The following is a 12103-nucleotide window of genomic DNA, read 5'->3' as shown; positions in this document are numbered from 1 at the left end:
GGGATGTTCCTTTGAGATCACCAGGCTCATCAACGAAAGTCCTCCACGACACTCTACACGATCGCCCTCATCGTCACTTGTATGGAACTCGTTGGCAAGATATAACTCTTGCGGCGTACACTTCCCTAAACGGACGGAATCGCTAGATCACACAGATGATGTAACACACTTACGGCAGTGAAAGTGACGCTCGCCACTACTGTGGAGGATTTACTCGATACTGAGCCGTGTAATGAGAAGGTCACCTCGCTGGAGAATCACATTGGTGTTTCCACGCCTCTCAAACCGGACCGCGGTTGCGCATTGGGCTATCCCTACTTCCCTACTCTCCAGAGCACTTTGATACGAGATCATCTGGACAAAGAGCACGCAGTTGAGACATCCGAGGGAAGTAACAATAACAACTTCCGTCTTTCGAGGAAGCTGCGATCGAGCCAGTTACCATCACATCCAGTGAGCCGATCGATCCCACAACAAAAGTGACATTCATGCCGTCGCAAGGCATCGATATTCGGAAGCGTCAGCACGGTTTTCTCAACCAAGACATGGCTACCAGAACCCCGGTTGTAAGTAACATTCAACGCATGATCACGAAGTATGTACAGCGGCACAGTTCTGATAGACCACTACAGCCTCTCGACAACCTCGAAAAGCAGGAGATGGACCTCAATCATCGAGTCCAGATGCTGGAAGAAGCAAAGTTGGAGTTGATCGCCAGCGTCGAGCATTGGATGAATGTGGCCGCGAAGAACTCTGAGAGGATACATAAACAACAATTGATCATCAAGCACCTCGAGAAGAAGATTGCACGGGTGAAGAGCGCCGATAGGATAAGGGAGGAGATCCTGACTCTCAAGAAGAAGCGTGTCGAAGACGAGAGCGTACTTCGTGAGCGCGAGAGAGAACTGCATATGGTCGAAGAAGAAGCTCAGAAGGACCAGTGAGGAGGCATGAATACTGAGGGATACACGTCGAAGACGATACGGCGTTTTGCAAGCTCCATCGCTCAGCCTCACTTTAGTGAAGTTTGAAATCATCAAATTCACTTTCATCAAGTCGGGTGCTCTCACTGTGCACCTCTAAAAGTGATCTCACCATCCTATCGTTCTCACACTCGTACAAGGAGAACAAAACTCTACCACTCCCTAGTCATCTCCATCTCCTCTCCCATCTACTCCAGTATTGAATATTCTCATTGTCTTCCACAACAAGCACAATAGCTCAATAGCACATCTACACCACTATCAACCGCAATACAACGCAATCATGTACTACACTGCAGAAGAACTTGCAACCGAGCCCGTCCCCGTCCCAGATTCTCCCACTTGGTCATCCGAAAAAGCCTACTACGATGAACGTGCTCTTCTTCTCGAGCGCCTCGCCGAGACCCTGCACCCCCTGACGGACGACACTACCTCCAACAGCGATGGCGACTCAATCTCTTCCTCAGTCTCAGTCTCAGACTCGGATTCAGACTCGGATTCAGACAGCGACACCCTCACAGTCATCGCCTCAACCTGTGACAGAATACCTTCCCGCGCCTCCACATTCTTCACTTCCGCCTTTGCATCAACCTCTTTCATCTCCGTCCTCAGCTCAAGCCCGCGCACATCTCTCACTTTCCGCTCACCACAAACCGGCACTTTCAGCTTCCAAAACAGTCCCAGAAAGACGGACTCAGTCATGGGAAGCCCAAGCAGATTCCCGAAGCCCATCAAGTTTTCCAGTCCTAGTATCTTCAAGCGCAAGAACAAAAAGGCCAAGATTGTTGAGGAGGAAGAGGGTGTGAAGGTCAAGGAAGGAGATATCTTCCAGTACTTCAAGACTGCTACCGTGGATGAGAAGGAATGTGGTGAGAAGAGATTGAGCGGCAATTCGAGTGTTGGCTCCAGCAAGAGGTCGAGTACCACTTCCAAGAACAGTCTCAACAGCAGCTCCACCACTGTCGACATCAGCGGCACCGAACACTCTCAAATCGTCTACGCCAGCAACAACCATCCTTCCCTCCCCAACTCCATGACCAGTCCTAAGATCAAGATATCAGCCTCTCCCCTCCCTGAATTAGCCACCCAATCCAACATGGACCTGGAAGCAAAGCAGTACGTCATTGAACGTCTCGGTCGCTCTACCGTTGGAGAGCCTCAGTCCATCTCGCATCAGTACAACTTCGTCATGGCCCAGCTTGAGAAGACCAAGCACCTGGCCCTCGAAGCCGAGGGAAGTTCTGATGATGAGGACGAGGAGATGGTGGTCAAGTCTGCAGATGACCTTTTGATGAAGTGGTGATCAGAGGGTTTGGCGGTCAGTGACGATGAGAAGGGACACTGGGGTTGGCTTGCAGGCCGGGTTTATCACTCGACTCGGCACACCGAGTGGCGGTAGTCAGGGTGAATGGACATGGAAATGAGGGGGTATTGATCGGATGATGGATCAACACATAGCTTTTCGCTGGGTGGATTACTTACAGTACATCTCGAAGCAACACACGTTTCCTTTGACGTTCTTCCTGACATCTCGCGACTTGTCCTGCCATATCGCTTCATGAACCAATTCCAGGGTATTCTTGTCAACCGATCCTCGCTCCATAGCGAGTGACTCCAGCAATGCATAACTCCGAAAGAACACCACAATTGTTCATCATTTCCTTCCGAACCTTCCTCTGCCATTGGCCTTTGAGTTTTTGTTCTTGATATTGAGCTTCCTGAAGTTGGCGTGTGCAGTGGCACTGATCTTCTTCGCCGCCTTCTTGATAATTCCGTCACCCTTGGACACTGTCTCTGTATCTGCAGTGGTGGTCTTAGTAAGTTGCCGCTTTCTCTTGGCTTCTGTATCGCTGTATGCTGCATCCGAATCTGCGCCCGAGTCAATGTCGTCTAGAGCTTCGGGAAGCTGTGTCTCGGCGACAATGCCTTCGTTCTCGGATAGTGCATCTGGATGTTCTGGTTGAGCTGTAGCTTTTGGCTTTGGTGCAGGTCGCACTGAGAATGGTCAGCACTGCTCGTAGTGTGTTGACGTGGTTGCGTGGACTTACTGATAACACGCTTCGTCTGGCGCTTCAGACCCTTCTTCTTCCATGGCTTTCTGAAGACACCCGTATCCCTCTCTTCCTCTTCTGACTCTTCACTCTCGATGCCTTGGTCAGGACCAAGAGGCATAACGACCTGGCTATCCTCGACTTGGACAACGGGCTTAGCCGGTACATCTTCATCTTCTTCATCCATCTCACGCATCATCTCCATCTCTTCGTCCAATCTGTCGTCTTCTTGCTTCCTCATGCCTTGGATGATGCTGCTTAGACTTCTAACAATGCCACGCTTCTTGAAGGGTGGTTGACGCATCCTGCCAATGTTCATGCTCTTGAGCTCGTGGTCATTCTGGGCTTCTTCGACCAAGGTGTCCATGATGAGCATATTGGATGATCTACGTAAGAAGGCGGGCGTCGAGAGACCCTTTGCACTTGATGGTGTAGCATGAGCCGGCTCCTCGTCCTCACGCTTCCGCTTCAAGGGTGTAGTCGAGACGAAGGAATCGAGGAGGAAGCGTTTGCTGCTTGAAGCAGGAGTGCGGTCGTTGGCATTCTCAGGTGGCGATTCGTTGTCAGCAAAGAGGAGCTGGGACGGCTTACTCGGTGTGAAGTTTGCATTTGCTTCTATTGTTGAAAGGGCAGCGCGCGAAGGCTTGGAAGCAGTTGACGACAGGTCGTCGAAGAGACTCAGGATGTGGCCATCTTTCTGTGGTGTGGGGCCGAGATGCATGCGTACTGCAGCCGGTGTGGGCTCTAGCTCTATTTCCTCGTCCTGTAACGCTGCTATCGTGGCTATCGAGAGATGTGAGACAGGCTTCTGTGGTGTTGCCGCTGGGGCGGCCTTCTTTCTGGGTGTTGCATGGATCGTCTTGGGGACTCGAGCGTCTTGTGACTCGGACTGCTTTACCCGTGGTCGTTTCAGCTTGTCATATTCGCTGTACTTTGCAGCTATGACAAGTCATCAGTACAACACTTAGGTTCGACGTCTCGTGCCAACATACCAATCTCGACATTGTTCCGGATGTCCTCACGACTCGGCCGCTTTCCACCGTGTTGGACCGAAAATTCCTTCTCCCATGTCTTCAACTCTACACGAAGAGTTTGTATCCTCTCTTCTGACATTGTTGGGCATGCATGTGTTGTATCGACTTTTAACAAAGGAGGCTCAAAGAAGCGACTCGGACGCGCCTGCCCCGTGTGATTTTGGCGTTCGGGATGACGCGCTCCAATCTTGGAAAATCACTACGCGTTCGCTCCTTCCACGTTTACCATCAACAATAGATTATGAATGCGTTCAGCGTCATCTTCGCATCGAGTGTCATGGTGCTAGCAAGAGTTTAGATCTCCACAGACCTCTTGTGCGCCCCGGGGAACCACGAGATGCCAAAGCGATTTCAAAGCGGTCGCGCAATTCGGCCCAAAGCTTGCGAAGCATGAGTGCGCTCCAATTCCGAGGGCTTGTGTAAGCCACCTTCGGCCATGCTAAACGGCACTGTACTTTTACTCATATACGTATAATCATCGAAGTATCTCTCTTTTCACACAATTGACGCTCGAGACTACTGTGACCTCAAACAACGTATCAAATTATCGATCGAGTCCTCTCTTCGTCCAATCACCGCAATCTACCATGTCAGACCCATCGATCTACACATACCCCTCTCCTCTTGAAGGATATCAGAATTTGCCTCCACTCTCAGAGTATGTCAATTCAATTAATCCTTTGAGAAGATCGGTAGAGACTAATGCTTTTCCAGCGAGAAGAACGCAGATGGCAAGTCATACGTAAACCCACCAGCAGAGAAGCTGAGTCCAGCATACGACTCCTTCACCTCACCTATCACAAACGACGAACGCGGCGGCTTCGACGTCCACATCTACTTCCAACAAAACATCGACACGGAAGTAAAATTCGCAACCGAACTCTGGGAACGTATAAGACGAGAATGTACGACGGCCCTACCCCTCCAAACCCACTTGTCCTAAGCTAACCACCCTCCCAGTCCCCGAACTTCGCGTCTACAGAATCTGGGATAAACCAATCGGTCCTCATCCCATCGCCATGTTCGAAGTCAACTTGTTTACGCCAGCTCAATTTGGTGCTTTTGTGCCATGGTTGGTTATCAATCGTGGTCCGTTGTCGGCGTTGGTGCATCCGAATACTGGTGATGATATTCGGGATCATACTCAACGTGCTACTTGGCTAGGACAGCCATTTCCTCTTCAAGTTGGTCTGCTTAGGCGGTTGTTGGAGAAACAGGCTGAAGCTGCCTAAGAGTGTCTTGTAGGTAGACATGTGTATTCAGAGTCAATGGCGTCCAGACCAGCAGTCATCGTATAGGGATATGCCGTGTTCGTGATTTACGTGTCCAGGAGGAGCAGAGGCAAGCAGAGCAAGAGCTGCATAATACAAGGCTTCACCCGACTTGTGATCGGTTCAGTATTTTATAGCTAAAACGAGCGTGTAATTGTGCGAAATGCTGCATGTTTTAGACGTTTCAGGATAACCTGTTGGTTGCACCACAATCCTGGAGGTATTGTAGCAGTTCGCTGAAGATTGCAGTTTCGCGGTTATCGCGACGGCCATTCTCTGTCCTGCACACTTCCAGTATTCTGGGACTGCTGTAGAAGAAGACCAGAGAGTCTTGACAATAGACAAAGTATAGGATAGATCGATGTACATAGAATTACAATTAGAGTTCTAGACATCGCGCAGTGGCCGTGTCGTTTCGCTGACTCAGAAAATTATGCCAGGAGCCGAGAAAACGTTCCAGCCCATTTGCTGTTGTTGTCCTTGTACAAAATTGGGGTCAAAGTGTCCATAAGCAGGCTCTCCAGAGACGTCATCCAAGCTTTCATAACTATCCATCATGCTCCCGTTATTGTTGGTGGCAAAGTCTCCGACTGCGTGCAGATCCAGCCATGAAAAGGTGAATGCGTTATTGTAAGCCGCTTGCGGTGTTTGGTCGATGTTCATGTGGGTATGTTGCTCCATCCTTGCGGCGACCGGAGCATTCTGTGATGGTGTTTGGTATGCATGTTCGTTCCCATTCGAGATCGGCGCAGATGGTTGTGGGGGAGGCTTACGCCATAGCAGGCGCAGCATTCTGCTGTAGCGATCTCCAACATCGTTTTGACAGGAGCTTGCCTTTTGTAGTCGTTCAACAGCTTCTCCCACAGTCCTCCTTACGTCTCCACCATCTGCGCCCAAAACTCCAGTCGATCTTGCTTTGTACAAGAAGACAGCCGAGTAGATTACGTAGAGATAGTACCGCAGTGGCATGTATCGAAACTCCGTCGTAGGATCCAGCAATGTGTTGGAGATAGTCAACAACTTCTTGGCAGAGTCAATTGAGTCATAGATGAATCGTGCATCTGGAGTTGCTGCGATGAAATCGGTGAATGCTACCTGCCCACTCTGACGTTGAGGACCTCGTGACTTCTGTTGGTCGCTGTAGTCTTGCGCCATACGGGTCAGCGTAGCTTGATATGCGAAAGCGTTGACGTATAGTCGAAGATACTCGAAGGATATGATGAGAGCTGCCTTGATGACCGAAGTGCCTGGAACGTGTTAGTCGTGATTTGGTCGCGCGAGGACAGAAATTACTTACAGGATAGTTTTCCCCACCTGTCATACCATGCGCTCATGGCTTCTCGGAAGTCATCCTGATGTAGTCAGTATCTATCGTGTTTGCTCTGATCTAGGACAAGTCTTACAATGTATTTCACATACTCCCCACCGAAGTTTAGTTGTGCACTTCTGTTCTTCGAGGAGTACAACACATCATGAGCGTTGCTGAACAGCTGGGTTAGTTCCAGATGGGCTTCGCATAGAGCCGCGAAGTTGTCCGTGGGATTTCCTGGGTACTTGACATCCTGGAAGTCGCGTGACGAGAATTTGATCATGGCAGGACCTCTGCTCCAGAAAGCTTTGCCAACACGCACAGAGATGTGACGGTCGCTCATGTAGCATCCCACCCAGGCGAGTCGCTTCCGAATGTAGTCCGGTGCGTCCGGATCAGACTCATTCACAAAGCCTGTGCGATCGATGCCTAGGAGATAGCCCATCCTGATGGCCATACCAGAGAGCATCCAAGCGGTCTGCTCTTCTTCGCCTCGACCGACTGCAGTCATGGACTGTGGAGGTCGCGGCACCCACTCGGCCAACACTAGCATCGCCTCGACAGCTCCCAATGTGGCAATACCACCGTACATCAACTCAGCAATAAGTTGTTGCATGTGAGTCGAGCAAGCTTCATGGGTGTCCCACCAGGATGGCTCATCTTTGGACGCTATGGTGCATACAGCAGCGAGTAGGTAGGGCTCATGTACTGAATTGGCCGCGAGGTTCTCTGCTTCCAGCATGAAAGGCGGCACAACTGAGTAGAATTGGTGGTACTTCATTTTGTAACTTCGGAATGATGTCAGTATAAAGCCGAACACCGTTAGTAAGCTAGAACTTACCGGTCTATGAGGGCGTGCATCATGCCTAAAGATACATGACCCTTCTGATAAGGAGGAAATGAGATCTGCATGACGGATGGTGAGGGATGAGCAGAAGACGGTGTCGCCACATGCTGTTCTGTGCCACTCTGATATGGAGACCTTGCATACATCGAGCCATGCGCAGAAGGTGTCCGTGCCGCTCCTCCTTCATTGCGACCTGCCACATTGGCCAGAAATTCAAGTGCATCAGATGGATTCTGCAGATTGGTCGAAACAATGCTCTCGTCAACAGTCATCTTCGTACTCGGATGAGAAGTTGGTGCTTCTGGGCCAGGTGCTGGTGTACTCCTCGACCCTGGGGTATACTGCGGCCATGATGGTAGACGTCTATGGTAGGGTTCTTCCCTTTCTTCACGTGTGCTCTCCTGTTGGACTGGGGGAACCGAAGACTGTCCAGTGTCTTCACTCGAAGACTCGTTGCGGGAAGGTCCATTTTCCGGTTGCTCTGATTCTGTAGTGCTGCGTTTAATTCTCCTACCCCCGCGATGAGAGGGCCCGAGAACACATTCATGATTCTCTCGAATGCATCGCTCACAGGGTGGTTTTCCTGGTTCACCGCTTCCATATCTGAATTGAAGTCAGGATCTTGTTGTCAAATATCAAAATCATGATCCAGGCACTTAGGTGGCTTGAACTTTGATGTTCACCTGTTTTTTCCATGACAAGCAGACTGGGATTGGGAAGGAACAATGGGGGAACCTACAAGTCGCAGCGACTTTTTCGTTGTCGGCAATGTAGGCAAGCCCTATAGGTCCGCTTCTCTCGCTCGGGTACTCGGGCGCGTCGAATGGGAGGAAGCATAAATGCCTGGTCACCTTGGAAGGGCAGTCCGGGGATTTCGCGAGAGTCGCGCGGATCATGCGCCGCCATTGCGAACAAAGGCGACAACCAGAGAATTGATCAAATTATTCCAGTATGTTGTAAGACGCGACAAAATCCAATACGCCCAGCTTTCGACCTCAATTCAGAACCAGCGATAATGATGACATTGACAGAGTTGAAGTTGCAAAGGATGTAGAAGAGAGGCGAGGTCGGCCTCCCGTCCGATGCACCTGGAACTCTAAAAGCTGGCCACCGTTGGGAGCTGGGCATTCACTTTTCTTGGCCAGTTCTACTTCAGGATAAGCAATTTGTAAAGCATCAGATGGTGGACCTCCCAACGATGCCGTTGATGAGCCTTGAATTCCACGATCTGGCGTGAAGAAGTGTGCCTTGGTGTCTGCTGCTTGGAGAAGCTCCACTGCTGAGAGCTCCGTCTGCATCTCGAATCGGCCCGAGGATAGTTAGTTACATGTCTTTATTGCTTCACCTCGATTGTCACGAATGTCGCATATCGATAAATCGGTACCAAGACCGGGCAACTCGACGTTTCCCTTGAATGCTCTCCGAAGTAGCCTCATACGACTCACAAAGCAAATTTGAAGAGCTCTTTGGATGATCAATCTTTCCATCCAACACCAAGGGTCCGAGCGTCTTTAAACTCCGTCACGATTGCATGTCTCTAGCTTTCTTGCTTGACCAACAATTTGATCCTTGCGCGACCATCCTTCAACAATGTCCGGTCGCAAGGACTTCCTGAGCCAGCCGGCGCCCGAAAATTATGTGGCCGGTCTGGGTAGAGGTGCGACAGGATTCACAACGCGCTCAGATCTCGGTACGTACTCACAGTTTAGGCATTTTCTATCCAGACACCTAACATCTCGCAAAGGTCCTGCACGTGAAGGTCCCAGCGAAGAACAGATCAAAGAAGCTCTCGCAAAGCGTGCCGCCCAGCTCGGAAATGCGCCGCCAACAGCCTATGGAGTTGCAGGAAAGAAGGAGGACGACGATGACGATGACGAACGCTTCCAGGATCCTGAAAACGAGACCGGCCTCTTCGCCAGCGGAAACTACGATCGCGAGGATGATGAAGCCGACAAGATCTACGCAGAAGTCGATGCGAAGATGGACAAGAGACGCAGAGCTAGACGCGAGGAACGCGAACGGAAAGAAAGAGAAGAATACGAGCGCAACAACCCGAAAATCCAGCAGCAATTTGCCGATCTGAAGAGAGAACTTGGAGGCCTCACCGACGAAGACTGGCAGAACATTCCCGAAGTTGGAGACTTGACAGGCAAGAACCGAAGAGCAAAGGCAAACTTGCGTGAGAGGTTCTACGCTGTCCCTGACAGTGTCTTGGCTGGCGCACGAGATTCGACACAATTCGACACAACCGTCAACGATGACGGGGCTCAACCTAGTGCTGCTGCAGATAACCTGGAAGGTGCCATGACCAACTTTGCTCACATCGGAAAGGCAAGAGACAAGGTGCTGCAAGTCCGTCTCGATCAAGCCGCGCAAGACGACGTCGCTTCCGGAACCGCAACCAATATCGATCCCAAAGGCTACTTGACTTCCCTGACCAGATCCGAGGTCAAGGCTAGCGAAATCCCGGTCGCTGATGTTGCAAGAGCGCGTGAGCTGCTTAGATCCGTCATTAATACCAACAAGAAGCATGGCCCTGGTTGGATTGCCGCTGCCCGTCTTGAAGAATTCGCTGGTAAAATTGTCGCCGCACGGAACCTACTAGCTCAAGCAGTCGAATTCTGCCCAAAGTCCGAAGATGTCTGGCTAGAATCTATGCGCCTGAACGAGAATCACAACGCTAAGATCATCGCTAAAGAAGCTCTCAAATACAACGATCGCTCCGTGCGCCTCTGGGTTGAGGCCATGAAGCTGGAAACCATCATGTCCAACAAGAAGCGAGTCCTGAGGCAAGCTCTTGATCATGTACCGCAGTCGGTGGCCATCTGGAAAGAAGCTGTTAATCTGGAAGAGGACCCAGCCGATGCCCGACTGTTGCTCGCCAAAGCTACGGAGCTAATTCCGTTGTCTGTGGATTTGTGGCTTGCTCTTGCTCGATTGGAGTCACCTGAGAATGCACAGGTCGTCCTGAACAAGGCAAGAAAAGCCGTTCCGACTTCTTGGGAGATCTGGGTGGCTGCTGCAAGACTTCAAGAGCAGATTGGCGCCGAGCAGATGGTGGGGAAGATCATGGATCGTGCTGTAAAGTCACTGGCTCGTGAATCAGCTATGTTAGAGCGCGAACGCTGGATCGAAGTGGCTGAGAACTGTGAAGATGAGGGTGCGAATCTCACTTGCAAAGCTATTGTTGAGCACACTCTCGGATGGGGTCTGGATGAGGACGACGATCGAAAGAAAATCTGGATGGACGATGCAAAGTCTTCTATGGTTAGAGGTCGCTATCAAACAGCGCGCTCCATCTACGCCTATGCAATTCGAGTGTTCCCCAGCAGCAGCATCATATGGCTAGCCGCTGGTGACATGGAGCGCAACCATGGCACAAAAGAGTCGCTCGTTTCGTTGCTGGAGAAAGCAGTCGAAGCAGTGCCTACCAATGAGGTTCTTTGGATGCGTTTGGCTACAGAGAGGTGGAACTCGGGAGATATAGACGAGGCCCGCAGAGTCCTAGGCAAAGCCTTCCAGCAACAACCTGGTAACGAAGACATTTGGCTAGCGGCTGTCAAGCTCGAAGCAGACAACGGAGAAGTTGGCCAAGCTCGCGAGCTCCTCAAGACAGCTCGTCAAGAGGCAGGCACTGACAGAGTCTGGATCAAGAGTGTTGCTTTTGAGAGACAACAAGGTGACAGAGAGGCTGCTCTCGATCTTGTCAACCAGGGTCTGCAACTTTATCCCAAAGCTGCAAAGCTCTGGATGCAAAAAGGACAAATTTACGACAATAAAGGTATGCTTGCGCAAGCACGTGAAGCCTTCAACACAGGAACCAGAGCATGCCCTCAGAGTGTACCGCTGTGGCTACTTGCAGCTCGCACAGACGAAAAGGCAGGTATCATCGTCAAAGCACGCAGTATTCTTGACCGAGCACGTCTTGCGGTACCGAAAAATCCCGAGCTTTGGACAGAGTCAGTACGACTCGAGAGACGAGCAGGGAACAATGCTGCAGCCAACCAAAAGATGGCCCAGGCATTGCAGGAGTGCCCCACCAGTGGGCTGCTATGGAGTGAAAGAATTTGGCATCTCGAAGCCCGTACACAGCGCAAGCCCAGAACGCTGGAGGCGATCAAGAAGAACGATAGCGACCCGATCTTGTACGTGACTGCTGCGCGTGTCTTCTGGGGTGAGCGCAGACTGGACAAGGCAGTGACGTGGTTCGAGAAGGCTATCGTCCTGGATCCAGATATTGGTGACTCATGGGCATACTATCTGAAGTTCTTGAGGCAACACGGTACGGAAGAGAAGCAGGAAGAAACCATCAACAAATGCGTGCTCAGCGAGCCCAAGCATGGAGAGGTCTGGCAGAGTATTGCAAAGGCTCCCGAGAACGCCAAAATGGGCATTGAGGAGATCCTCAAGCTCGTCGCCAGTAAGCTAGATTAAAGTGACGTCCAAGAGCGGTCAAGCCTTTTCTGTAGATAGGTTATTATCACGAATGACATGAACAAAAGATGAGGCTCTTTGAAAGCCGACGACAAGCGCAGGCAGAAGTCGTTTCATGAAGGGCTGGTGATCGATCGCTGCCGAAAGCTGATCTCACCATGCCGGTGCGCCATG

The 12103-nt window shown here is 51.0% G+C and overlaps 5 protein-coding genes across 5 annotated transcripts; 3 read left to right on the top strand and 2 right to left on the bottom strand.

Moving 5' to 3' along the window:
• Window positions 1-488: 488 nt before the first annotated feature.
• On the top strand, window positions 489-2286 carry AUEXF2481DRAFT_25467 (uncharacterized protein; the record flags this gene model as incomplete). Its single annotated transcript, XM_013492556.1, has 4 exons — window positions 489-566; window positions 606-940; window positions 978-1071; window positions 1150-2286. The coding sequence occupies 4 exons, from the start codon at window positions 489-491 to the stop codon at window positions 2284-2286; spliced, it is 1644 nt and encodes a 547-aa protein (XP_013348010.1).
• A 351-nt stretch (window positions 2287-2637) lies between these two features.
• On the bottom strand, window positions 2638-4147 carry AUEXF2481DRAFT_1066 (uncharacterized protein; the record flags this gene model as incomplete). The annotated part of the gene is made up of 3 exons (XM_013492416.1): window positions 2638-2978; window positions 3032-3973; window positions 4027-4147. 3 exons carry the CDS (start codon window positions 4145-4147, stop codon window positions 2638-2640), a joined length of 1404 nt encoding a protein of 467 aa, XP_013347870.1.
• Window positions 4148-4655: 508 nt separating this feature from the next.
• AUEXF2481DRAFT_1065 (uncharacterized protein) lies at window positions 4656-5300 on the top strand (the record flags this gene model as incomplete). Its single annotated transcript, XM_013492415.1, has 3 exons — window positions 4656-4726; window positions 4783-4973; window positions 5029-5300. The coding sequence occupies 3 exons, from the start codon at window positions 4656-4658 to the stop codon at window positions 5298-5300; spliced, it is 534 nt and encodes a 177-aa protein (XP_013347869.1).
• A 231-nt stretch (window positions 5301-5531) lies between these two features.
• AUEXF2481DRAFT_183957 (uncharacterized protein) lies at window positions 5532-8743 on the bottom strand. Its single transcript, XM_013492958.1, has 5 exons — window positions 8235-8743; window positions 7490-8098; window positions 6743-7436; window positions 6637-6691; window positions 5532-6586 (listed from the first exon to the last, which is right to left on the bottom strand). The coding sequence occupies exons 1-5, from the start codon at window positions 8399-8401 to the stop codon at window positions 5763-5765; spliced, it is 2349 nt and encodes a 782-aa protein (XP_013348412.1). The 5' UTR covers window positions 8402-8743; the 3' UTR covers window positions 5532-5762.
• A 342-nt stretch (window positions 8744-9085) lies between these two features.
• AUEXF2481DRAFT_61627 (uncharacterized protein) lies at window positions 9086-11929 on the top strand (the record flags this gene model as incomplete). Its single annotated transcript, XM_013492811.1, has 2 exons — window positions 9086-9185; window positions 9240-11929. The coding sequence occupies 2 exons, from the start codon at window positions 9086-9088 to the stop codon at window positions 11927-11929; spliced, it is 2790 nt and encodes a 929-aa protein (XP_013348265.1).
• Window positions 11930-12103: the final 174 nt, after the last annotated feature.

Source organism: Aureobasidium subglaciale (assembly GCF_000721755.1).
Source record: "Aureobasidium subglaciale EXF-2481 unplaced genomic scaffold scaffold_1, whole genome shotgun sequence".
Taxonomy (NCBI): Eukaryota; Fungi; Ascomycota; class Dothideomycetes; order Dothideales; family Saccotheciaceae; genus Aureobasidium; species Aureobasidium subglaciale.
The sequence above is the reverse complement of the archived record's forward strand: the minus strand, read 5'-3'. Positions and strand labels throughout refer to the sequence as shown.